Below are 26,766 nucleotides of genomic sequence, written 5' to 3'. Positions count from 1 at the left end.
ATGAAAAACTTTAAATTATGTAATTTGGGAGAATTGCACTTATACTGTGTAGTGTAGTCTGTCTCTTTAATAGGTCAAATGCCACACTGATTTATAAGATGGATAATGTATGTTGAAATGTGACCCTAATGCAGGTAATGTTTATTATCTTTAAAAAATGCTTCTAGTTTCCTTTGTTGAGTAAGGCTTATTTTTATTTTATCTTTGGCTTATTTTCCACTGCAGGGTAGAACAAACACAACGCCAGCCTACAGTGGTTTTATAACTACTACTAAGTTTTTCGAGAATGGTTGACAGGGTGTGAAAAAGAATGGCAAGGATAACAATGGTCAGAGGGATTGGCGTTGCCGTAGTAACTGAAAAACTACTGTTCACAGAGAATTAGAGAAACCTGTCTGCTTGACCTCCACAATGTCAAAGGTCAGCAACTAATAGAGTTCATTCTCACTGCATAAAATATGCCTTTGATGCATATTAGACAACAAAGGGTGTGTGCATGGACAATTAAAAAAAAATTAGCGTACTTCATTGTATGCAGTATTCCTGTAAAATATTTTTAAACAGAAGCTCAGGTGCTTTGGCAAATTTCCCAAACCACTCCAAAGATTCTCAAAATATCAAATATTACAATTTAGACTGTAAGTGAACCCCATGCACACAGACTGGAGACGAGATTTGAACCTCCAAACCTGGAGGTGTGAGGCAACAGTGCTACCCCCTGAAATACTGTGCACCTCAATAAAAACAAAAGCATTAAATTTCTTCTCTCAAAATTATATGATGCCTTATGTCATATGAAACAATTAATTAAATTGTATTTGTCAATTAGCCTATTTAAATACAGGTACATCTCAATAAATTAGAATATCATTAAAAAAGGTTTGTCTATTTCAGTAATTCAATAAAACAGGTTAAGTTCATGTTATATAGACACGTTACACACAGACTGAGATATTTAGTTTATTATACACTCATTATAAGTGTTTTTTTTTTTATTGAAATATTGTGAAAAAAAAATGTTGGAGATTCATGGTGTCAAACTTAGCTAATTAACTCAAAATACCTGCTAGGTTTCCTGAGCCTTAAAGTGGTCTTTCAGTTTGGTTCAAGAAGCAGAAAGGGGTGAACTTGGCCAGAGCATGTTTCTCGGGACAGTGGGTACCCTCTCAGAACGTACCTCTTCACACCAGCACACATTTGGACTCCCAACATCGTTGATCGTGCAGTTGGACTCTGGAAGCTGCTCTTTCGGTGGCTGCAAAAGTCCGCAGGAGGATTGCCCATGAAGCCTCACAGGGCTTGTGCAGTTACGGTGGCAACAGCCATGCTGCATAACATTGAGACCAGAACACCTTTACCAGAGGGGGAGAAGGAGGAGGCAAATGATAAGGAAAATGCAGAAGTGGACTTTGAGGTCTTAAATCCTCCACAGAGGGCTGCACTGCATGCTTCCGGGGTTGAGACAAGGCAGCATGTTTGATTGAAAATGTTTTTGTTTAAAATATTTTTCATTGCTTATTAGCCATTATCCATGACTGGACGGACTTTTCTTTTGACATATTTTATTTCATGATGAAATTTGATTTAGTTAAATAAGAAAATAAACTTGGGAGTTTCAAACCCCACATCTATTCCTTTTTCTGAGTGATTGTCATGTTTAGAACCTCTAATCTGTCATCTTATTGTATTCATTCCATCAGTGTGATATACAACCCCAACTACTGACATGCTTCTCCTAAAGTTGTATAGGCCTACACATTAGAATATCCCTGTCAAAAGTTGACAAAAAAAAAAAAATAGAACACTGCAGCTGTTTGTCAATCAACTATAATTGTATACCCAGTTCATTCCACTGCCACTACAGGTTACATGAAAATATTAGCGACAGTTTGGTGATTTAATTTATATATTTGTCTATTATGGCATGCTTTTGATAAGTCAACTTATCTCGAAATAAATGTTATTGGAAGAATTTAGTGAAATGTTTAATTTGTATAGAATGTCTTTCTTAACGCTGTCATGCAAAAGGAGTCAAAAATTCCTGAGCAATCAATGTCAGCTAATTCAGTACCTTCACTGTAGACAACGCCTTGTAACGTTGGACATAAAAGGCAGCGACTTACAAGTCGGGAAAACACACTTAGAAAAGTAAACAACTTACGTAAGATATATCTTAAGAGTCTTCTTAGTATGCTAAGAGTGTTCTTATCAAGCAACCGGACCCTGGACTGTTGCTTAGTGAGCCAAAATCCTCTTTAGAAGAAAGTTCTTGTTAGTCTATTGGCTGCTCCCAGCAAGGGGTCACCACAGTGGAAGCTTGACACAGGTTTTAAGCCGGATGCCCTTCCTGATGCAACCCTCCCATTTTATCCGTAGCTGCATCCAGTGGCTGGAGTTTGGACAATGGATAGGAATCGAACCCATGGCATGGCAGGCAAAACACCTAGCATTGAGTCACTAATGCCCCCATCTGTAAATTAAATCAAGTTTTGCATTTTAATTGGAAATCAAGGTCCCAGAGTGTGGAGGAAGAGAGAAGGCACACAGAATCCAAGTTGCCTGAGGTCCAGTATGAGGTTTGCACAATCAGTGTTGGTTTGGGGAGCTATGTCATCTGCTGGTGTTGGTTCACTGTTCTTGCTTCTGTCCAGCTTTATGGAGATGCTGCCAAAAATACTAATGCCTAATTTAAGGACCATGGTATTAATGTGCTTGACTGGTCAGCAAACTTCCCCGACCTAAACCCCATAGATTTACTGGGTATTATAAAGAGAAAAAAGTGAGACACAAGACCCAACAATGCAAGAGCTGAAGGCTGCTATCAGAGTTTCCATAACACCTCAGCAGTGCTACGGTCTGATCGCCTTCATGCCACACTGCATTGCTGCAGTTCTTCCTGAAAAGGGAGACCTGACCAAGTATTGAGTGCTGTACATGTTCTATTAAGTAATATTCTAATTTTCTAAGATACTAAATTTTACGTTTTCATTAACGTTAAGTTAAGATGCACCTTTATTATTGTACTTAATGTATTATCTACATTTTTCACATTACATGCATGTCTATAGGGTTAGCCTAACATAATAGGGAAAAAGATATATTTAGAAGGTGTAAAAAAAATAAAAGGAACATAAACTCACTAATAATCCAAACATGAATGTCTATTTTGCCAAGGCTTACCTTAACAACATATAGAAGTCTGATATCTGATGAGCTGCACCAGTAAACTTGTCAAATGAACAACATTTTAATCATTTGCAATACAACATAAGAATTGACCTATTGTTGATTTAAAATTGTGTTGCAACTCCAGATTATTGATCTGTGATTTAGTTATAATGAAGTGTATTTAATTGCCTGTAATGAATGCTGGGTGGGTAATTTTAAATGAAAGTATTTACACGGGGGGATGGTGATAAATGTATGTGAAACTAAGGCTGATTATTAGGGAAGAACAAGATAGGTGTACAAGGCAATGACCTATTGAATCCATCACATGGTGTGTGCAAAACCAACAACTAGTGCCTTGAAAGTTGACAGGACAATTAATATGTGGTATTTTTGGAATGAAAAACTAATTATTAAAAAATAACTCAGATAACCAAACAACCATGAGTACTGTAGAGATCTAAACTTAGCATGGTATTGTAAAGTTACAGTAATCTACATGTTATTGTCCTTATTTAAAAAAGAATTGCTGGTAGGATAAGGACAAGTATTTACCAAAAGATGTTGTACATACATAATATACATTAGTACACCTTAGTACATAGATTAATCCAGATTAACCCTATGAGTATATTTTAATAAAATGTTTTTCATTATATACCTGTAACTGTGAATAAAGTAAAATGTTCCCATTAATATGTTTTCTCTGACTTGCTCATATTCTGATTATTAGACCATCAATGTGCAAAGAGACAAACTTTAGTTTGAAGAAGTGGGTGAGTGCCATGGAGACCGTTTCCATCACTCCCTTGTAGTGTGAAAGGACACATGGCAAACATAATTAGCCTTGCTCAGTGGTCTGATACACATCTACTGACATTCTGAACTCATTTCCAGGGCAAATTAAAAACCAAAGGGCACCAAGGAGGGTGCAGCACTTTCAAAAGTATGTCTAAGGTGGCATTTTCAGGTTGTGTTTTACTTTAACTGCACTTCCTATCCCCTATCATTTTGAGTAACCAAAATGGTATTTTGGAAATGGATATGCATTAATCAACTACATTAACATTACACATTATGTAACTGAAACCAAAATGTGATTAGCCCCATAAAGAGCACCCAATATAATATACAGTACTTTCATCTTTTTTTAACCCACTATTATAAAAGATATTAAATAATTATTTTTTATTTTATTTTAACAGGGTTTTGACAGCCATACTCCTGTTTATTTTCAAGTTCCAGTTTCTTCCACAATGTTAAAATAAAATAGTATTATACAATAGTAGTATATAAATAGTATTGAATGAAAATAAATTAGAATTACCACTATAAAAAAATTCCAGAAAACATCTGCAACATAAAAGCAGTTCCAAATAACATGATGTAAGCCAATAAATAAAAAATAAATAATAAAAAATCTATTTATTTTCACTTATAGACATATCTGACTTAATAAAGTAGAACCTTTTCTCAGCTTATTAATTATAGAAATGTGCAACACAAATAATAATGTGTCATTTATAACAAACAGTCTGTTATACTCAGAAAAAAATACTTTATTATCAGAATGTATGCAGTGTTATACTGCACTAGACGCCATAAGTCAGTTACACAGTTTGCATACATATTAGTATTGTACATCTTGTTCACTGAACAATAACCAGGTTAGACTGATTCACCTCTTTAACTGAGCAACCAATCAATGAAAGGCTATGGCCTGATATTTCTGCAAGACAGAAAATTCACAAAATGGCCAAAAGGGTATGTAATGCTCACAGTTGACCTAATATGATTGTCAAAAAATTTAGCATAATAATAATAATAATAAAATAATAATAATGTCACAAATGTGAGTCACAATGTGAATCAATGTTGCAGTTTCATAACCTTTGACCTTCATACAATTAAACAGTGTGTTAAGTTTTCCTAAAAAAGCAGTAGTAAGTCATTATTTAGCTTATGATTCAACAGAAGAATAAACCCAGTTCTTTTTGAATTGAAGCCACTTGGTTGTAAGGGTCTGCATAGAACCATTGAATACCCCCAAAATTCTTAATGATCTTTTTACTATTGTAATTATGCATAATTAAAATATAACTTTTATTAATTTATTTATCTATCCTCACCCATGGGAACCACTTTACCCTAGTTAGAGTTACAGCAGATCTGGAGTTTTACACTGGAACACTAATTTACACCTAGTGGTGTTTTTAGAGGCCTTTTAAAATCCGAGAGTAGGCATTCACCTACCATTATGCTTTTGCATGAAAACCAAAGAACCCAACCAAAACCAACATAGATGCATGAAACATTGCACCAACATAAATTCAGGTTTAGCTAGACAGCCCTAAACAATTTGATGTTAATCTCTGACACTAAGTCAGTTCTTCCAGTCCCTGCTGGAGTTTAAAGCTTACTTATTCTGGCTCATGCTTAATGTGCCACAAACATACAAATGTGACAGACATAAACCAAAAAAGTCTTTAAGAGCAAACTGGGTATGGGAAGCATACCACCCTTATCAGAAACATATGTAGCTGTAAAATTAGAGCAGTATGTTTTGGATAAGTAGACTCTGCTTTGGTTGCAATTAATATTTCTGGTCTTCTAGTTTCTTTTCTGCTTCACTTTATTTTTTCCTTCCAGCATTTGCATCCCCTTGACATTTTTTGTCCACCTTCTTTCACACTGTTGCAGTCCAGCTCCATTATTTCACTATTCATTATACAGGTCATTATTGATGACCTCAGTACCTGTTTCATCCCTTGTGTCATAATTACTAGGGGAGATAAACTTGCGCTTCTTGCCGAAAGTGGAGAAGGTGTTGTGGACATCAAGTTCACTACGATTACTGGGCCGCAGTGTACAGAGTGCCGATGGAGTCCCAGGGATGTAGACATTGTGTTGGTAGTCAGGTGGAGGATGGCCATGTGATTGACCTGAAGGCTGCTGCTGTTGAGGAGTTTTCGTGGGGGTGTAGCGGGGTGTCCATGCTCGGTCTGGGAGGCCAGTCGCAGGAGAAGATCTCTTGCACTCTAGGCCATTAGTATTTAGGAGATAGGTGTAATTAGATTTGTATAAATAATTTTTGACATACATTGTATACATACCTATATGTATGGGTGTGTGTGTGTGTGTGTGTGTGTGTGTGTGTGTGTGTGTGTGTGTGTGTGTGTGTGTGTGAGAGAGTGTAGCTTAACAAAATATATGTTGTATTGTAAATTACTCTATATCTAAGTGAAGAGAATTCATTTGAGAATTTACTACAACTAATAATACATATGCATAAAATATCTATTTATTTTTATAAATAGCATAGTTTAAAAAATCTTAAGTGCAAAATTACATTTCAGCATAAACTTTTATACACAATGTGCCAGCAACTGTTACACTTACCTCTTATTCGTGTTCCCCATGTCCAGTACTGTCCTGCAGCCACTGGACTCACATAGTTCTCTGAATCAGTCTGCATGACCTTCCTCATAAGTGTGCTATCCATATTAACTGAGTTATAACTGAAAGGTCATAATGTAGATCATCTTGATTATTATGTTATATATAAAGGACAGATAATACAACAGGACAAAACATTGTGCTTTCTCAGTCATTCCTTAAACTTACTATTGCATGCACACACATTATATATCCTTCTAAAAAAATTAGCATATTGTGGTAAAGTTCATTATTTTCTGTAATGTACTGATAAACATTAGACTTTTATATATTTTAGATTCATTACACACAACTGAAGTAGTTCAAGCCTTTATTGTTTTAATATGGATGATTTTGACATACAGCTCATGAAAACCCAAAATTCCTATCTCAAAAAATCTGCATATTTCATCCGACCAATAAAAGAAAAGTGTTTTTAATACAAAAAAAGTCAACCTTCAAATAATTATGTTCAGTTATGCACTCAATACTTGGTCGGGAATCCTTTTGCAGAAATGAGAGAGAGTCAGGAGAGTTGGGAAGCCAATTGAGCACAGTAATACCATGATCAGTAAACCATTTACCAGTGGATTTGGCACTGTGAGCAGGTGCCAGGTCGTGCTAAAAAATGTAATCTACATCTCCATAAAGGCTCTCAGCAGATGGAAGCATGAAGTGCTCCAAAATCTCCTGATAGCTAGCTGCATTTACCCTGCCCTTGATAAAACACAGTGGACCAACACCAGCAGCTGACATGGCACCCCAGACCATCACTGACTGTGGGTACTTGACACTGGACTTCAGGCATTTTGGCATTTCCCTCTCCCCAGTCTTCTTCAAAGTACTCCGAATAAAGTACTTTGGACCACTGAGCAACAGTCCAGTGCTGCTTCTCTGTAGCCCAGGTCAGGCGCTTCTGCCGCTGTTTCTGGTTCAAAAGTGGCTTGACTTGGGGAATGCGGCACCTGAAGCCCATTTTCTGCACACGCCTGTACACTGTGGCTCTGGATGTTTCTACTCCAGACTCAGTCCACTGCTTCAATCGGTCCTTCTCCACAATTTTCCTCAGGGTCCGGTCACCTCTTCTCGTTGTGCAGCGTTTTCTGCCACACTTTTTCCTTCCCACAGACTTCCCACTGAGGTGCCTTGATACAGCACTCTGGGAACAGCCTATTCGTTCAGAAATTTCTTTCTGTGTCTTACCCTCTTGCTTGAGGGTGTCAATGATGGCCTTCTGGACAGCATTCAGGTCGGCAGTCTTACCCATGATTGCGGTTTTGAGTAATGAACCAGGCTGGGAGTTTTTAAAAGCCTCAGGAATCTTTTGCAGGTGTTTAGAGTTAATTAGTTGATTCAGATGATTAGGTTAATAGCTCGTTTAGAGAACCTTTTCATGATATGCTAATTTTTTGAGATAGGAATTTTGGGTTTTCATGAGCTGTATGCCAAAATCATCAATATTAAAACAATGAAAGGCTTAAACTACTTCAGTTGTGTGTAATGAATCTAAAATATATGAAAGTCTAATGTTTATCAGTACATTACAGAAAATAATGAACTTTATCACAATATGCAATTTTTTTTAGAAGGACCTGTATATATGTATGTATACACACACACACACACACACACACTATATGTAGCATAATGATGTTTCTTTTATGGTAGAAATGTGACTGTATCATCAGATTTTTACTTATTAAGTATTGTGTGAAGGGGATCCATGTTTATAGCATCGTTTACATATGAAGCTTGCATATTAGATTGCTAGATAGATAATTGGATAAGTGAAAGCTTGTCTTCCTGCATAATATTGTGTGTGTGTGTGTGTGTGTGTGTGTGTGTGTGTGTGTGTGTGTGTGTGTGTGTGTGTGTGTGTGTGTGTGGGTGTGTGTGTGTGTGTGTGTGTGTGTAAAACAGTGAGTGTTGTAGTTACCTTTTCAAAGTTGACGTTTGGTTCTTGGTAAGAGCCCAATTAGTATTGTCTTGCTTTAACTGCAAAAGAAAAAAACAGCATTAAGTATTTTATTAATAAACATGCACAGGGTGAGCATAAATTCACATCATACCATATCTTGAAATGTGTACTAGACAGAAGCATGACCGTTGTGGTATTACATAGCCCAATTAATAGAAATTTTGCATATACCATTTAAAATCTTAATTACACTTAACTCAAACTAAAGTGGCACTTTGTGGATAAGGTTTTTGGCAATCATATGGAATATTCAAATCACAACACCACTAATCCCCCACGTTGGTCCTTAGGAGAAAAGACAATGAAACTTTAACCTTTAAACCTGAGTGGTATTCAGTCTCAGTTGGATGTCATATTAAAGCGTCAGCCAAATGAGCAAATGTAACTGATCTTACAGGTTTTTTTGATTGACTACCAGGTGAGCGATTGGTCACTGCCATCTAGCGGTCAAAAGTGTTAATGATTGCTTTTTTTTATGGTGAGCTAAATTCAAGTCCACGCGCTCACGTCTTGTTCCATTTTCGTGGGCTGAGGCACAGCAGGAGAGGAAGAGCAGCGCTCGTGTTTGTTATGAGTTAAAACTGAAGATACAGACTGATTCCGCTCTCTATTAATTCCCTTATGCCAGTGATACAGAGAGCGCGCGTATACGCAAGTTATCAGATTAGTTATTCATAATGCTTCCTCGACACAAATTAAACCACCACCGGGATGAAATGAGATGCGATATTACGGCTCAAAGAAATCCGCGCCAGACAGCGTATTAATTAGGGAAAACAAATACTTTTAATCGTGGATTAAACGTACTCGTGTGCCTTAAAAAGAAAGTCTGGATTTTTCTATCTACAAAGGAGCTGGTAACGCTGCTGGTGAAGCTATGGTGTCCTTTTAACAATCACATTTTATTTGAACCTATTTTCCTTAAAGTCTTAAAGTTGAAACCTTTAAGATTTTCTGCCACCTTTCTTTCTGTCAGGATGAAAATATCTAGCTTTAAATAAAACCCCATGTGGCCTTGTCATTAATAATAAATTAGACCTATATTAAGCACCTTTACAGTCTGATAGTTCCATCTAGCGGATTTAAAATATAACTCAGGCGCATTTTTTCTTTTTTCTGTCTCCTTTTCTTTTCTCTGCTACCCCAAACCCCCCCCCCCCCCCCCCCACCACCACCACCACCACCACCACCTCTCCCCGCTCTCTCTCTCTCTCTCTCTCACTCTCTCTCTCTCACACACACACACACACAAGCACATTATACAGTTTAGGTTATGCCATTATCCTAGTGCACAGTATTGTCCCATATTGTACATTAAATGCTGCCAGCGCGCGCATGCCCTTGAGATTTGTTGTTGCAACTTCTATATATGTATTAAAACACCTTTAATAAACAGATGCTAATAACTGTGAATGATTCATCAACAAAAGACCAAAAGAAATATGAATTCGAAGAAACAATTTAGGCATCTGTCTCTTAACAGAAAGGCTGTGTCTAAAAAAGAGCATGTCTGTGGAAAGCAGAATGTCTGAGGATGTTAAAGAGAGTGGGATGAAAATGTATTAATATAGCAGTGTGTGAAGAAAGCATTTGCCTTGTGTCTTCTATGTGGTCTGTCTGTGAGGAACGGTCAAATGGAGGCTAGAAATACAGGGGAATTAGTCATATCCACCCCTTGTGTGAACGCATTATGTGGAAAAGAGCTGCTGATCGAGACGCCTTCGTTTGTTTCTTTAATCGAGTTTATTGAGATCGAGTTTATTGAGCACAGGTTCGCACCTGTGACAGTTCTTCACGTTGAATGCGGGGTACATATAATTATAAACAAAAATAAACTCTAGCCCTGAGTTAATTAAGATTTGTTTTGTGTGTATGACATATTACAGTTTGATTTATGACATGTGAAAGCGCATTATCCTTAACCTCTTGTTTTACCAAGCAATAAAAAGTGATTTTTAACAGTGTTATTTCTCAGAAGACAACCGATTCTTTGTCGGTGCGACAGAGCTGTTTTACCTCGTTAGGAGTTGTCGCTCCGTTATTCGCCAAAGAGCCACGGCTCTGTGAGCTCCACGCCACATTTTCAGCCTCCTTAGCCGCGTTGTTCCTTGGCGTGCTCGGACTGTACGACTTCATAAACATGAAGTCACTCTTGGCTGATTCGGGTGTCAGACACACCTTATAACAGTAGTTCTGAGCCGTGGTTCCTGCACTGTTTTCCACACAGTTCGTTGGCACCTTTGCCCCGGTAGAGATCTGCAGATTCAGGTTGGACTTTTTGCATGCTTCTGTGGGCGGCTCCGACTCGAGAGTGCAGCACGCAGCACCGAAAGAGGACACTCCGAAACCTCCAGGACAGTCACGGTCCTTGTAGCACTTCAGCGCTGCCAGTACGATAATGGCTACTAGAAAGATGAGCGAAACGACGCTCAACGAGATGATTAGATAGAGGGCGAGATTAGAAGGCGCTCGGCGGTTGAGAGGATGGTCATCGAGGTCTGACAGCGATTCCGGCACGCCGTCCACTAGCGTCAAAATGAGCGATACGGTTGCTGAAAGAGAGGGCTGTCCATTGTCCTTGACCAATATTACGAGTCTGTGTCTTGTGGCGTCTTTGTCTACAAAGCGGCGAATGGTCCGAATTTCACCTGTGTAAAGCGCGATGCTGAATAGACCCGGGTCCGTGGCGTGCAGTACCTGGTACGAGAGGCGAGAGTTTTGTCCAGCGTCCGCGTCTAGTGCTGTAATTTTTGCTACGAGGTAGCCTGCATCCGCCGACCTCGGCACCGTCTCAGTAGCCGCCGTGCCATTCTTTGGTAGCGGAGAAACGACTAACGGTGCGTTGTCGTTCTGGTCTAACACAAACACGCTGACAGTCACGTTTCCGCTCAGCGGCGGGAAACCCGCGTCTCGCGCCTCAACTCGTATCTGAAAGTTGCGGAGCTGTTCATAGTCGAATGAGCGAAGAGCGTAAATATTGCCATTGTCCGAGTTGATAGAAACATACGTGGACACAGGCATGCCCCTTATTTGACCCTCTAAAATAGAGTAGGACAGATAAGCGTTCTGGTTAGAGTCTGGATCGACTGCGCTCACAGAGCAGATAGATGCACCCGGTGCGTTATTCTCGGTCACATAGACGGTGTAGGACGGCTGGAGAAATCGCGGAGGATTGTCATTAACGTCTGACACAAGAACATGAATAGTTTTCCCAGTGGAGAGCGATGGCGAGCCTAAATCTCGCGCTGTGAGAGTAATGTTGTATTCGGCTACGGACTCTCTGTCTAGAAATTCGCTGGTCGCCAGAGTGTAATAGTTTTTAAATGATGAATGAAGCCTAAATGGGACGTGGCTGGGTATCTGACAGTCCACTGCTCCGTTTTCCCCGGAGTCACGATCCATGACGCTGATCACGGCTATCACGGTCCCCGGAGGCGCGTCTTCCTGAACAGGTGTGGAGACAGAGGTCAGGATGACCTCTGGCGCGTTGTCATTCACGTCCAATATATCGACAAGTACTTTACAGTGCACGGCCACGGCAGAAGGACCCTTGTCTTTAGCTTGTACATATAACTCGTATACGTTAGCTTTTTCATAGTCCACAATCCCTTTTACCCTAATTTCACCCGAAAAAGAATCTACACTGAACAGCTCGCGCACTTTCAAGGGCGCGTGTCCGCTGAACGAATAAACAATCTCACCATTCGAGCCTTCGTCCAGATCCGTAGCGTTGAGTTTGAGCACTAATGTACCTCTCGGTGCGTTCTCCACCAGGCTCACCCGGTAAACTGATCTGTCGAATACAGGAACATTATCGTTCGCATCCAGTACTGTCACCATGATCTGAGCAGTGCCCGAGCGCAGCGGAGAGCCGCCGTCCACGGCGGTTAGGACCATTTCGTGCATTTTCTGCTTCTCCCGGTCTAAGGGAGACTCCAGCACGAGTTCTGCGAACTTGCTCCCGTCGTTGCGCGTCTGTACATCCAGCACAAAGTGTTGATTAGCACTAAGCAAGTATGAGCGGAGCGAGTTGGATCCCGCGTCTAAGTCTTGCGCGCTCTCAAGTGGGAACCGTGAACCCGGCGCGGCAGACTCTGTTATCTCAAGATTGAACTCGCTCCACGGAAAACTCGGAGCGTTGTCGTTAATGTCTAAGATCTCAACTTCCACTCGGTACAGTTCCAGTGGGTTTTCAATGACCACCTGCAAGTGCAGGAAACAAACAGGACTCTGCTCACACAGCTCCTCCCGATCAATCTTCTCGTTCACAAACAAAATCCCGTTTTCCAAATTGACCTCTAAATACTGTTTCCTAGCTCCGGACACTATGCGGAATCGCCTGGCAGACAACCTAGCGACATCCAAACCCAAGTCCTCGGCAATGTTACCGACAAATGCGCCGTGCTCGCGCTCCTCGAGTACCGAGTACCGAATCTGAGCAAGCACCCGCTCCAGTGCGCACACACACATGAGCAAGCGGAAAGCTGACAACGCTGATATCCACTGTCTCCTCTCGTGCCCTTGATCCATCTCGGTTATGCTCAAAATCCTAGGTGACCAGATGCATAAGTTGTGAAAAATAGTTTAAACAAAAGAAACAAGATTTTAAATGGTCAATTTATGGCGGCAGGTCTACGTGGAATCCCCAAATAAAGAATTTTAAAGAAAAAGTGTTAAGATCCTTTGCCAAGAATCGCCAGGTGTCTCTCAGTTCTGTGCCCCCTGCGCGCGCTTGTGTGTGGGTGCGTTGTGTGTGAGCAAGAGAGGCTCGCACTTTGATTTTACAGCGTATTAGAGGGTTTTGAGGAATGATTGCGAAGAGGGTCGGGAAGAATGGAAAAGAGAGGGGGGGCGCGTCGTAAGGCATCTTTATTGGCGGACGACGACCTTAGAGTACTGAGCATAATTACTGTACATACAAGATTAACCCGCTCACCGCCACGTAAAAAAAACCCAAAAAAAACAAAACGCTATTTTAAACAAGATGACAGCTCTGGAAATAATGGAGTAATCTTGCGTAATTGTTTTTTCTCTCACCTTAAGAGACCTTGACTCTGTATTCCAAGCAAACAAAGGTTTCATTACAATAAAAGACACTGCACACGAATGGCATAATGCTAAAATATGTAAAAATCACTGTATTAAGCGGTGTTTATGCATTTATGTCTTTTGCCACTAATCCTTCCTAAAGGATTATGAAGAGAGGGGTAAATTATTGTTGAAGGATTACAACAGACATACAGTTATTGTTTTAAAGAGACACATTTAAGTAATGACATAAGCGATTAAAAAATAAATTTATGGCACATATGGTGATACAGTCTTGTCAGCACCCCTCTCTCACATGCGCCCGTGCGCGCACTCGCACACACACACACACACACGCACGCACGCAGGCACGCACGCACGCACACGCGCACACATGCACAGAGACGCACGCACGCGTGCCCATGCTTTGGAGCATATTTGTTCAAATTTAGTTATTTATAAAACTTGGGAGGCAGTAGATGACGAATGAACCCTTTCACCACGTCCGCAGAAGAGTAAAATCCAACTTCGTAGATTTAAACAATCCTTAACTTGCTCTGTCGTTAGTCTTAACCTCAAGCAGATGGTTAAGCTCCAACCGAAATTATTACATTGCTAAAAAAAATACAATACTCTCGACTTCTTCCTTTTTTAATTAACGGAGTGGAGGATTAGAGCGAAGCTATCCGGGATCAGCCGCGTCCCTTCAACCCAAGAATACAAATGTTTAGAAGGGGAAAATAATCCAGGCGCTCTTGAGCTTCACCGACTAGGTCACTGGGCGCACACATTAACATTCATTACACGAGCCTTTAAACTCGACTCATCTGCTGAGCATAAAGGCCATTACTGTCACCAAACAAGCGAACTGTTTCAAACAGACATAAATATGGCAAAAAAACAAGACAAATACAGACATATCGATACCAAAAACACTAGACATATACAGACATATTGATACCAAACAAATAATTAATTCTCTGAGTGCTAATTTATAACGAAGTTGATAATAAAGGAATTACATACATTTTGTTGTTTTAGTTTTAAATTTGCATGACACCTGACATGCGTTTGAGTATATGAGTAAAACTAATACACCGTGGATAGACGAATAGCTTGTATTGAGCTCTCCAATCTTTATACAACCATGCAAATACATTTTTTCAAAACTTATCCTTGATCGCCATCTACTGGATTTCAAAAGTAGTTACAGTATTACGTTTTGTTGGTGTTGGCTAAATGGATATTAAATTAAGCTAAGCTTGTTTCACAAAAAAGAATGTAAATGTAATAAATAAATACTTGCAACTCGAATAGACCACATTTTAGTACATTTCTGCCAAGTCTAAAATAATTACATCATAACTATTGTATATTAAAAAGACTGGCACCACAAATAACAAATTTTACATTTACCCTGAAAATCACATTTGTATTTATCAAAAGTGCTATAAAATTAACAGAAAAATTTAATTGAGACGTTAGAAATGTAATTGCTTGAAATAAGTATGTTATCCTTCAAATTTTGCTTTTATCAAAATACCCTATCTATGCAGCACTAACACCTTTGCAGACCTTTGGCATCTGATAACATTTGGTAATCTGATGACATTTCACAGTGAAGGAACCATATGGTCAAGCTGCGCCTGTAACCGCTTAATGGGGCTGAAACCTAATCACTGCATAGACAAATGTTCTACAAACGGAATACCATGACTGTTTCTTATTTGCGTAGTTCTTGCATAGTTTGAAACTGTGCTTTGGATTATTGTCCTGTTGTAGGAGGAAATTGACTCCAGCCAAGTGTCATCTTTGGTGTACAGCAAGCATTGCAAAATTAAGTGATAACCTTTATAGTTCAAGATCCCTTTTATCATGTAGTTATCTTCCACTTTAGCACCACCAAAGCACCCTCAGACCATCAACTTTCCTCCTTTATGCTTGACAAAGGGGATCAAGCTCCCTGCCACCATCTTTTTATTTTTTTTTCTGCACAGTAAAACGTTTTTCACTGTTTTGCAAACTCCACAAACTTTGACTCATCTGTCCATAACCCTTTGTTCCATTCATCCTCTTAACACTCAAATAATGGTATTTTCTGTTTATTAGAACTTGATAAAAACTGAACTTGAAGACTTTAATTTCCCTTGAAGAAAAAATACACAATCTTCCTCATATGAGGATCTTATAAATATGATGTATTTGGGGGACTATGTAATATAAGAACAGAGGGGTTTCAAAGTTAGATTGCCCAATCTCAAATATTGCTTTTTTCTTTGCAACTTGACCTAAAAGTTGTTTGTACTTGTCCTCTTGTTTAGTTGTGCGCTGGGCACAGCCTCTAACTTGTCTTTTTCTACTGGTTGGAGGCAGTTTGTAAAGTTCTTTAAATCAAGTAGACTGATGATGATTTTTTTATGACCATTTAGGATTCTAATCAAACCCATAAATGTTGATGTTCCAGGTACTGAACTAGCCTAAAAAAAGGACATTTTTATTGCTTCTTTATTTAGCCCAATGGTTTTTAAATTTGCTTACATAATTGCAAGGTGTTTTCTAATGATCATTTAACATGATAAACCTAGATTAGCTATAACAGGGTGCTATTGTGACACAGGTCATGGTTGCTGAAAATAATTTTCTTTATGTCTTTATATAGTACATATATTGTATGTGCAATATTTATACTGCATTTGTGATAAATTTAATATTACTTAAATTTCTAGGTGACCAAAGAATTTTGACTGGTAGTGTATAAATGAAACTTTACTCACAAGGGAACCTCCATAGCCTGATTTTATCAAACAAAAGAGCTATTCAACCAAATAGTTGTTAAAACACCTCCAACATGCACAAATGTATCGCAAAAATAGAAGTGCCATTCAACATGTAGAATTTAAAATGTTTCACGAATCTGTGGCAAGGCTATCAAAGAACATAGAATCCAAGGCCAGAGCACAAAGACACTAGCTTCAGAGGCACCAATAATTGGAAGTAAAAAGATGATGGAGAAGATGTTAATGTGTTAAAATCATAAGTTCTTAGGGTTGTCATTACTTTGTAATGTCAAACTTTAGTGGAATTTTTAAAATAATTTTAAGTTATTATGTTACTGTTATTATTATTATACAAAACCATTTTGGCTCAACTTACCCAAAGATAACTTGCTAAATAGTTTAAAGAATGTATATTGATAGGTTATTATATGTTGGAAATATTTTATGCCATGTATGCAGACAATATTTACTATTTTGCTGAAACTGCTATAAAAGCTGATGAAATAAACTTTCCTAAAATCCCATCATTTATATTATAGTTTACTTTCAACTACCTTGCTGCTGGGTGGTACAATCACGCATAGCTTCTGTGCATTCAGTTTAGTACCCTCTGTCTTTTACCTGGGACGGTGCATGTGGAGTACTTTTAATTAGCTTTTTGAAGTAAACTTTAAATAGGGGCATTACAGGGCCTTAATTTTCAGTTATACTATGTAACTTCTTTTGAAATCTATATTATATTCAGGGGGAAAATACAAGTAGGCTATGAAAAGATTTTAAAAAATGTTAAGGGTATCATGGGTCCTGTAGGCCTTACTGAAAAATAAAATATATCTTATCCTTATTTCCTTCCTTTATTTGCTCTTTCCACAGTCTTACGGCGCCATCTAGTGGTCTAAGTACAACTAAGAATGTCGAAGAATCTGAGTATGTCTAAGAATCTTGGACCTTTTACCAAGGTACATACGGAGTCAATGAAATGTAACTAATTGAAAATAATGTGTTAAACAACAAAGACAACAAAAGCCAACCTTTACTACCAGGCTAAACCGCATTTTTAAGACTGCATGATAAGATACAAAGGCACACAAAGTAACCTTACTGCTAAACAGACACGCTAGGTTGTTTATGGCATACAGTCTTAACAAACATATCAAACTTTACCCAAGCAAATGGTACTTTTTTGCAATTCACTTTTGCCTCTTTACCTCACCAAGGATGAGTGACAGATTTCATTATTTTGGTAGACTGTAAGAGCAGACCTGAATACCCGAAGGAAACCCACTAAGCACTGGAAGGACATGCAAAATCCATACACACAGATGCGAGGCAGAAATTGAACTCTGAAGGTGCGAGACCACCGTGCTAACCATTATGGTATCTTGTCAATTATGGTATATTGTCAATCTTAATCATTTCAACCACATATGTGTTTTACAAGGTATTTATGAAAAAATAATAAAAACGCCAGACAGCGCCTGCGGTTCGAACCCGGTTGACGGAACTTGATTGAAGAATTTCAGGAAGTAACCGCATGGCTAAACTGACGCGGAAGCTTCGGCGCTCTTCAGACTATTTAACAATTACCGAAGGCGCATGGCGCTTTTTTTTTTGTAGATTTTGCCAAAGACAAGAAAGTAATTCATAAATTAACACTTACACAGATATGTTTCATATTACATATTACATTCATATTGTGTCTTTGTTTGTCTTATGTGATTACTGTACAGAAAAGGAAAAAAAAGGAAAAAAAAAAACGCCAGACAGCGCTAGTGGTCTGAACCAGGAAACCCGGGAGTCTTCCGATAGTTGTCAAATGAAGTAACCACTCAGCTAAGCTGGCGCGAGTGCATCCGCCCTCTACACCTTATTTAACATTTAAACATCAAACAGTACCGGTAGTCTGGACCTAAGGATTTAGAAGCCTTGACATTACTGTAAGAGCATGTACTTTGCCTTTGCTGTTAGTACAAAAGGGGAAGCAAAAAAGAAAAGTTGATTTTTTTTAAATAAGATTTAAATAAGAAAAACGTAAGACCCGTCCAACAGGTAATACAGGCGGTCGCCTAATGTCCCGGGCTTGCCCACGCGTACGTTATTAAAAGCATTTCCTTCACAACTAAATAGAACGTGCATACGACAACAAATCGCTGTACTCGCAATACATGGAACCATTAATGATACAATTCACAACAACAGTGAGAAAAAAAATACCCTCCACATTAAATAAAATGTATAGCTCTGTATAAACAATACATGACAAAATGCTGTAAACGATAATCAATCCCAACAACAGTATAAATAAAAGCATAAAGGATTTCAAACATATACAGCCGCACCACATACTAATTTAAGTAACACAGTCTGGGATATACTGGGAGAACTGAAATACCGTAATGAACATAGTATGTGTATACTGTACATAAATTCCACTATATAGTTTATCTTCTTTTATAACCCTTATCTTACGTTGGATAGAAAGTCATAGAAGTTTATATATGCCCTTTACAATTTATTAAAGTTTCATGGTTTATTAGGCAGTTGCATGACAGAAAAGGTGCTGTCAAAAATAATGTTCCCGATATTTTCATTTCATTGTTAATATGGATTTAACTGAATTGTGTATTGCCTCTCATAATGTTTGTCTGGTTGCCGATTTTACACGGTGCAATTTTTAATCTATGCGATGCACATTGGTGCTATTTAAGTTAAAATGACATGGCAACCAAACATTTTTTCCTGGAGAAGAAAAAAGCAAGAGGAGAAAAGCAGAGAAGAAAAAGCAAGCTCAAAATAACGGTCTGTTTTGCTATACATACAGTAATACATGATTTATTGCTATAGTATCAGTACTTGTTTTAATAAATGCAATGATGCCTGTTATCACAGACAGACTTCTCACTTTGCAATACTTGCAAACTTGTTTAAATCTGATTTAATGCTTTTTACACCATGTATTTTATGTTGAAAATGTTATACTTATAAATGCACATTTATATACATAAATATTGTTATTGTACGTGCTTTTACACCAGTGGGCGAGTTTTCCTGATCTCGCCCAGGGCCTCACTACCCCACAGGACGGCAATTATGTTTGATTAGAGGGATTAATATGTTTTAGATGGAAACAATTCTTTTAACTCTATTCATGCAATTAGAAACTTCTTATTTGGTTTTCTTATCTTTTAAAGGGATTTGGGATAAAAACTGTCCACCATTTTATAGAGAAAGTCAAAGTAAATCATAAAGCATAATTGCTTTACCACACACACATTTGGCAGACGCTCTTATCCAGAGCGACTTAAATTTTTATCTCATTACACATTTGAGCAGTTGAGGGTTAAGGGCCTTGCTCAAGGGCCCAACAGTGTTGTGGGGTTGTGGGGTTTGAACCTGGGATCTTCTGAACCGTAGTCCAATGCCTTAACCACTGAGCTACCCCTGGCCACATCTGCCCACTGTACAAGCCTCTAGAGTTGAAGACCTGATTAGTATAAAAAGCAATAAAATGAAATCAGTAAAAATGATGACTTGATTGCAATGAATTACCAGATTATCCTATTATGAAATAATGAATTATATGGATAGAAAATGTGTTGTGATGTTGCACAAATTAGTTAAAATGGTGCCATAAGGAATGCCTGCCATAATTAAACCAAAGGCAGTTGAATTAAATATTAGAGTGTACAACCTTTTTTGACCAGGTAGTAAATTGAGTCACTATGGCAGTTAAAGTCACATGTGGAAGATAAATGTGTAGTTTTATAGGTTTATGGAAAAACTATGCATATTGAGGAGTAATGTATGTCAAATATTTTAATATCCTATAGTTTATTGGCATTGCAAACTTGAATGCAAACTTGAATATCACCCAGAATGGCGCATTTTGCAGTTTCTATATTTGTGAGAAATTAGGTTAATATGTTGGGGCTTTAGTGGTGTATTAATTAAGAAGAGGTGTTCAAAAATAGCTTAATGTCCACCCAATATGTGATATTCTGTTACACAATTTGCACACTTGTCAATTTCTTAATAGTGTTCCTAACCTCCTGGGTCCAGGGTTTATGTCTATATGTGTGGAACTTGCATGTTCTCCTCATGCTTGGTGGGTTTCCTTCAGGTACTCAGGTTTCCTTCCACAGTTCAAAGACATGCAAAATAGGCTAATTGATGTTCCCAAATTGCCCGTTGTGTGTGTGTGTGTGTGTGTGCCCTGCGATGTACTGGCTCACAGTTCAGGGTGTACCTGCCTTGTTCCTCCTGGAATAGGCTCCAGGCCCCCATGACCCTTAAACAGGGATAAGCGGTAATGAAGACAAATATACTTGTATATAAGTATATATGCACATTCAGCAGGGGCTTTTACAATACCATACAGTAGTATGCACTCACCTATCGATATGGTACAGTATGTTCAAACAAAGCATAAACAATACCTACTGAACTTTGGTAGGCATTGTGGTACCATAACAGGTAAAATTATAGTGACTGCATCAGCTTAGCTGAGTATCTGCTTCATGTTGCACTTATCAGGAGTCTCTTGTGGTTTCCAATTTTAGGTAATGACAATTTTGCAAATGGAATAGAAAAACTAACAGAAAATATTGTTGCAAGCAATGATGAGCGGGCCTTATCACCTGTGCCATGGCCACCTGGGTGCCAAATGCAACTTATGTGCTTTTTGAACATGTGGAGACCTACAAAAAGCCCCAGTTGTTGATGTCACTTAATGTGGGCTGGGTTTGGTGGTGATCATAATGCCGCAGGTGCTTGGGTCTTGCCGTCATCGTTTGTGTCGGATGTGTAATGCATTTGTGTGGGATGTTTAGAGTGTTTATTTAATAGCGTTGATGTCATAAATGTGTGTTTTGCAAATGACCCAAAATATTTGAACTCCTGTTAAGCTGAGCCCATGACATGCATAGTAAAATTTGTTCATCTCAATGAGATCTAGATGTGTACTGAGTTTGACATGTATATGTGCAAGTGTACCACACTTATGGCCTAGACTCATAGCGTCCTAATGGCAGCAAATTTCAACCTTTGTGCCAATTATTATGAGTTTTTGTATGTATTTTTGTATGTTAAGACCCCCAAAAGCGCCCAGATGTGTAACAACGTGAGTCGTGCGAGGGGCAGAACTCCGCATACTGCTACCAAGTTCTGAACAGACAAAGGCACGGCCATTTATACACCAGTTGCCATGCAACGCCACCGCAAGGCAATCAGTCTGGATATGCCGCATCTAACGGCATGTCTATATTAGGGTCCTAATACCTCAGCACTTTGTGTGATCATTTAGGTAGCACCGAAGGTATCAGGGCCAAAGATCAAGACAAAGATAGATAGATAGATAGATAGATAGATAGATAGATAGATAGATAGATAGATAGATAGATAGATAGATAGAGAAGTGCACAGAAATACGCGAGACACTTTTGGACTTTGGAGCACTGGAAAAAGACAATGTGGTCTGATGAGTTCAGAGCAGTGTCAGGGTAAGAAAGGAAGCACATAAAGCAATGAATGCATCATACATAGTGTTCACTGTACATGCCTCTGGAGGCAGTGTTATGATCTGGGGTTGCTTCAGTTGATCAGTTTTAGGATCAGCAATGTAATGTGGCAATAAAATAAAATCAGCTAACGAACTGAATGCACTAAATGACCAGGTAATCGCATTATGTTATGAGTTTGCCAAAAGGCACCTGAAGGACTCTCAGACCATGAAAAATAAAATTCTCAGGTCTCAAGAGACTCTCTGGCTACTCTACCATACAGGCTTGATTGGTGGATTGCTGCAGAGATGGTTGTACTTCTGGAATGTTCTCCTCTCTCCACAGAGAACCTCCAGACCTCTGACAGAATGACCATCGGGTTCTTCCTTACCTTTCTGACTAAGGCCCTTCTCCCCCGATCGCTCAGTTTAGATGGCCGGCCAGCTCTAGGAGTCCTAAACTTCTACAACTTACAGTACAGATGATGGAGGCCACTATGCTCATTGGGACCTTCAAAGCAGCGGAAATTTTTCTGTAACCTTCCCCAGATTTGTGCCTCAAGACAATCCTGTATTGGAGGTCTACAGCCTTTCCTTGACATGAACTGTCAACTGTGGGACCTTTTATAGACAGGTGTGTGGGGACACAGGATGCACTTGAGCTCCATTTTGGCGGTGAATACTTTTGTACATGTGCTTTTTTTCCCATGTTGTCATTATTGGGTGTTGTGTGTAGAATTCTGTGGAAAAAAAAAATTATTTTAATCCATTTTAGAATAAGGCTGTGACATAACAAAATGTGGAAAAAGTGATGTGATGTGATGTGATGTGATGTTGCACACATTTGTTGAAACAATGCCATAGTGAATGTCTGCCATAATTAAAACTAAAGGCAGTTCAATTAAATAGCGCGTGCAATTTGTTTTTGGTCAGGTACAGTAGTGAATGGAGTCAGAAAATTGCCAGCTATATTCACATGTGAAAAAGAAATTTGCCGTTATATAGCAATATCTGAAAGTGTCTGATAGTAATACTGGTTAACGCTTTGCAAAGATTTTTGTTTGGACTTGTGTCTTCGTGTCTTAGAACCTGCAAATTTCCTTGATTTACAGCTTAATTAACATCTACAAGAAGAACGCGTCCACTGACTTAATGCGCCAATGATGTGTAATAGTGAAAATCCTTCTCTCTCCTCTCTCTCTTTCGCTTTCTCTTGCTCTCTCTTAACCTTGTAATAAATTCTCCAATTAGCCAAGAGGTGGCAGTATTGCTACACTATACCTCTTTAACAAATTTTCATTTATACCTACCGTTTTGCACGTATTTTTGCACGAGTCTTTGTGTCTTATGTACAGCACTTTGAGATTTGTCCACAAATGTAAAGTGCTTTATAAATAAAATGCATAAACATTATTATGTGATTACTGTAAAGAACTGCACTAAAGTGCATTATAATATATTTATTAAAGAGGTATAGGGGAGCAATATCTTACAATATGTGAAAAAAAAGTAGAAAGTAAATTAATATTTATTAAAGTAATATAGTAGAGCAACACTTTACAGTAATCTCTGTATCCCACTCCGTAACAAATCACAACATTTCCATTTCCAACGTATTGTTTTTTAAGAAAACGTACGATAGTTGCCAGGCAAATGAATCACATAATACAAACAAAGGCACAATTTTAAACAAAAATCTGTAAACACTATCCATATATATAATTATTATTATTATTGAAAAATCCTTATTTAAAAGGGTGCTTTTGGCGCAATGCTTTTAAATAAAAATGGCCACGGTGATCCATATTTTTTTCTGTAAGCCTAGTTTTTCCACATCTTATTCTAAAGTTAAAAATCATTTAGTTCCAAAGTGATAATTTTTAAGACAGTCTGGTTTTAAAACAGCTAAATGTTCTGTTTTGCAATATAAGCCTTTGTGACTTTTATTTTAAAATATACGGAAGCCTCTGATTTGACAAGTTCCATTCATGAGGTTTTTATCTGTACACTGATTTTACCTGAGACGTATATATGAACAACTGACATGTACTTTTCCTTTTTCTTTTTAAACCTTGATAAAATCATGATCAGAGGAACTGAATTAAATAACTCAACACTAATTCCTTGGTTTGTGAGTGAGTCTGCACTCTTATGTAAACCTTGTTGCACGGTTCTCATAGAAACGGATCATTCCAAACTGTGGAGAAAGGGAGAGATACGAAGTGTAGACACTCGGATACAAATAAAGTAAGTGTAAAGAATAAAAAGGGGGGGTATTAAATAAATCAGTGTTATATGAAATATATCTGTATAAGATTCGAATAAATGAATATATATTTTTTATCTTTAGTACATGAAGAAAAAGTAGTATGAACAAAAAGCGACATGTGCCTTTAGTGATTGCTAAATAGTCTGGAGAGCGCACCACCTCTCGCGTCTGCTTAGCCATGCGGTTACTTCCTGAAATTCTTCAAACAATTTCCGGCAACCCCGCGAAGAATCCGCGGCCGCCGCGCGGAGGCAAGTCGTGAATAGCTGGCATTCGGTGACAGCCAATGAAATTGAAGCATTTTTGCGGCTTTCCACGTGGTGTGACGTTGCTCAACTAATAGCATAAAATCGTCTAGACCCTGGTTCGAATCCCGAGAAAAAGTAGTATGAAGAAAAAGCGACATGTGCCTTCAGTGATTGCTAAATAGTCTGGAGAGCGCACCACCTCTCGCGTCTGCTTAGCCATGCGGTTACTTCCTGAAATTCTTCCAACAATTTCCGGCAACCGGGCACGGTACCGGGTTCGAACCGCAGGCGCTGTCTGGCGTTTTAATCATTTTAACATAAATACCGTACTCTGTTCACATGTGGGAAAAAAAGTGTGCGGTTTTATACCAATATCTGAAAGTAATCCTGTTTAATGCATTTGTTGATTATCATGTGTGCTTTATGCTGCTTAATTTGTTGTTGAGAACCACCCTCTTATTCTACACCTATAGGTTAGTAATGTATTTACAATATTTTATTAACATTAATATTTAAATATACAAACATTTATTATTATTATTATTTTTATTATTATTATTATTATTATGATTATTAATAATAATTTTTATTTAAAATCTTGCAAACCTGAGAATATTTAAAATGTTCTCCAACAGGTATATCTTTCTAGTTATATTTAAACAGATTGCTTTAGGACATTTATTAGAGGGTATTAGCCAGAAATACACCTCCTGCAGTTTCTCTGTGTGAAATGAGCTTAATGTGTTAAAGCTTCAGCGGTGTTTTAATTAAGAAGAGGTGTTCAGACATGACTAAATGTCTTTCCAAATGGGATATCCTGTTACACAATTGTGCAAACTGGTTAATTTCTGGATAGTGTTTACTTCTGTATATTGAATTAACCTTTTGCCCAAGTTTTTGTTTGGACTTGAGTCTTTGTATCCTATGTGGTTACTGTACTTTTGGTCGGGAATAATAAAGATTAATCTCTCTATCCCTCTCTCTAACATCTCACAAATATTTCTATTTCAAATGGATTGTTTTTTAAAACAATAAAAAAAAATAAAACGCCAGACAGCGCCAGTGGTCTGAACCAGGAGACCCAAGGGCCGCCTGATAGTTTCATACGAAGTAACCACTCAGCTACGCTGACGCGACTGTGACAGCCCTCTACAGCGTAGTTAACTTCTACAGGAAGACCGCGTCTACCGTCTCAATGTTCAATAATGCGCAATAGTGACATTCTCAAACAGGGAATTCTCTCTCGGTCTTTCTTTTTCCGGCACGGGCAAGTCGTGAATAGCTGGCATTCGGTGACAGCCAATGAAATTGAAGCATTTTTGCGGCTTTCCACGTGGTGTGACGTTGCTCAACTAATAGCATAAAATCGTCTAGACCCTGGTTCGAATCCCGAGAAAAAGTAGTATGAAGAAAAAGCGACATGTGCCTTCAGTGATTGCTAAATAGTCTGGAGAGCGCACCACCACTCGCGTCTGCTTAGCCATGCGGTTACTTCCTGAAATTCTTCAAACAATTTCCGGCAACCGGGCACGGGCAAGTCGTGAATAGCTGGCATTCGGTGACAGCCAATGAAATTGAAGCATTTTTGCGGCTTTCCACGTGGTGTGACGTTGCTCAACTAATAGCATAAAATCGTCTAGACCCTGGTTCGAATCCCGAGAAAAAGTAGTATGAAGAAAAAGCGACATGTGCCTTCAGTGATTGCTAAATAGTCTGGAGAGCGCACCACCTCTCGCGTCTGCTTAGCCATGCGGTTACTTCCTGAAATTCTTCAAACAATTTCCGGCAACCGGGCACGGGCAAGTCGTGAATAGCTGGCATTCGGTGACAGCCAATGAAATTGAAGCATTTTTGCGGCTTTCCACGTGGTGTGACGTTGCTCAACTAATAGCATAAAATCGTCTAGACCGGGTTCGAACCGCAGGCGCTGTCTGGCGTTTTAATCATTTTAACATAAATACCGTACTCTGTTCACATGTGAAAAAAAAGTGTGCGGTTTTATACCAATATCTGAAAGTAATCCTGTTTAATGCATTTGTTGATTATCATGTGTGCTTTATGCTGCTTAATGGGTTGTTGAGAACCACCCTTTTATTCTACACCTATAGGTTAGTAATGTATTTACAATATTTTATTAACATTAATATTTAAATATACAAACATTTATTTTTATTATTATTATTATTATTATTATTATTAATAATAATAATAATAATAATAATTTTATTATTATTATTAATATTATTATTATTATTATTATTAATTTTTATTTAAAATCTTGCAAACCTGAGAATATTTAAAATGTTCTCTAACAGGTATATCTTTCTAGTTATATTTAAACAGATTGCGTTAGGAAATTTATTAGA

At 38.3% G+C, this 26,766-nt stretch overlaps 1 protein-coding gene across 1 annotated transcript; it reads right to left on the bottom strand.

Annotated features, from left to right (window-relative positions):
• Nucleotides 1-4,721: 4,721 nt before the first annotated feature.
• Nucleotides 4,722-13,282, bottom strand: si:ch73-233f7.1 (uncharacterized protein LOC100537710 homolog). Its single transcript, XM_053487197.1, has 4 exons — nt 10,598-13,282; nt 8,540-8,598; nt 6,568-6,686; nt 4,722-6,206 (listed from the first exon to the last, which is right to left on the bottom strand). The coding sequence occupies exons 1-4, from the start codon at nt 13,109-13,111 to the stop codon at nt 5,887-5,889; spliced, it is 3,012 nt and encodes a 1,003-aa protein (XP_053343172.1). The 5' UTR covers nt 13,112-13,282; the 3' UTR covers nt 4,722-5,886.
• Between the last annotated feature and the right edge of the window lie 13,484 nt (nt 13,283-26,766).

The sequence above is a fragment of the Clarias gariepinus genome, chromosome 2 (genome assembly GCF_024256425.1).
Source record: "Clarias gariepinus isolate MV-2021 ecotype Netherlands chromosome 2, CGAR_prim_01v2, whole genome shotgun sequence".
Classification (NCBI taxonomy): domain Eukaryota; kingdom Metazoa; phylum Chordata; class Actinopteri; order Siluriformes; family Clariidae; genus Clarias; species Clarias gariepinus.
The sequence above is the reverse complement of the archived record's forward strand: the minus strand, read 5'-3'. Positions and strand labels throughout refer to the sequence as shown.

Excerpts from the sequence above, each read along its gene's own strand:
- si:ch73-233f7.1 (XM_053487197.1), bottom strand. The coding sequence starts at position 13,111 with ATGGATCAAGGGCACGAGAGGAGACAGTGGATATCAGCGTTGTCAGCT. Across the intron at positions 8,599-10,597 it reads GAGCGACAACTCCTAACGAG|TTAAAGCAAGACAATACTAA; the intron begins GTAAAACAGCTC and ends TTTCTTTTGCAG. Across the intron at positions 6,207-6,567 it reads ATGGGGAACACGAATAAGAG|AGTGCAAGAGATCTTCTCCT; the intron begins GTAAGTGTAACA and ends CTAATGGCCTAG.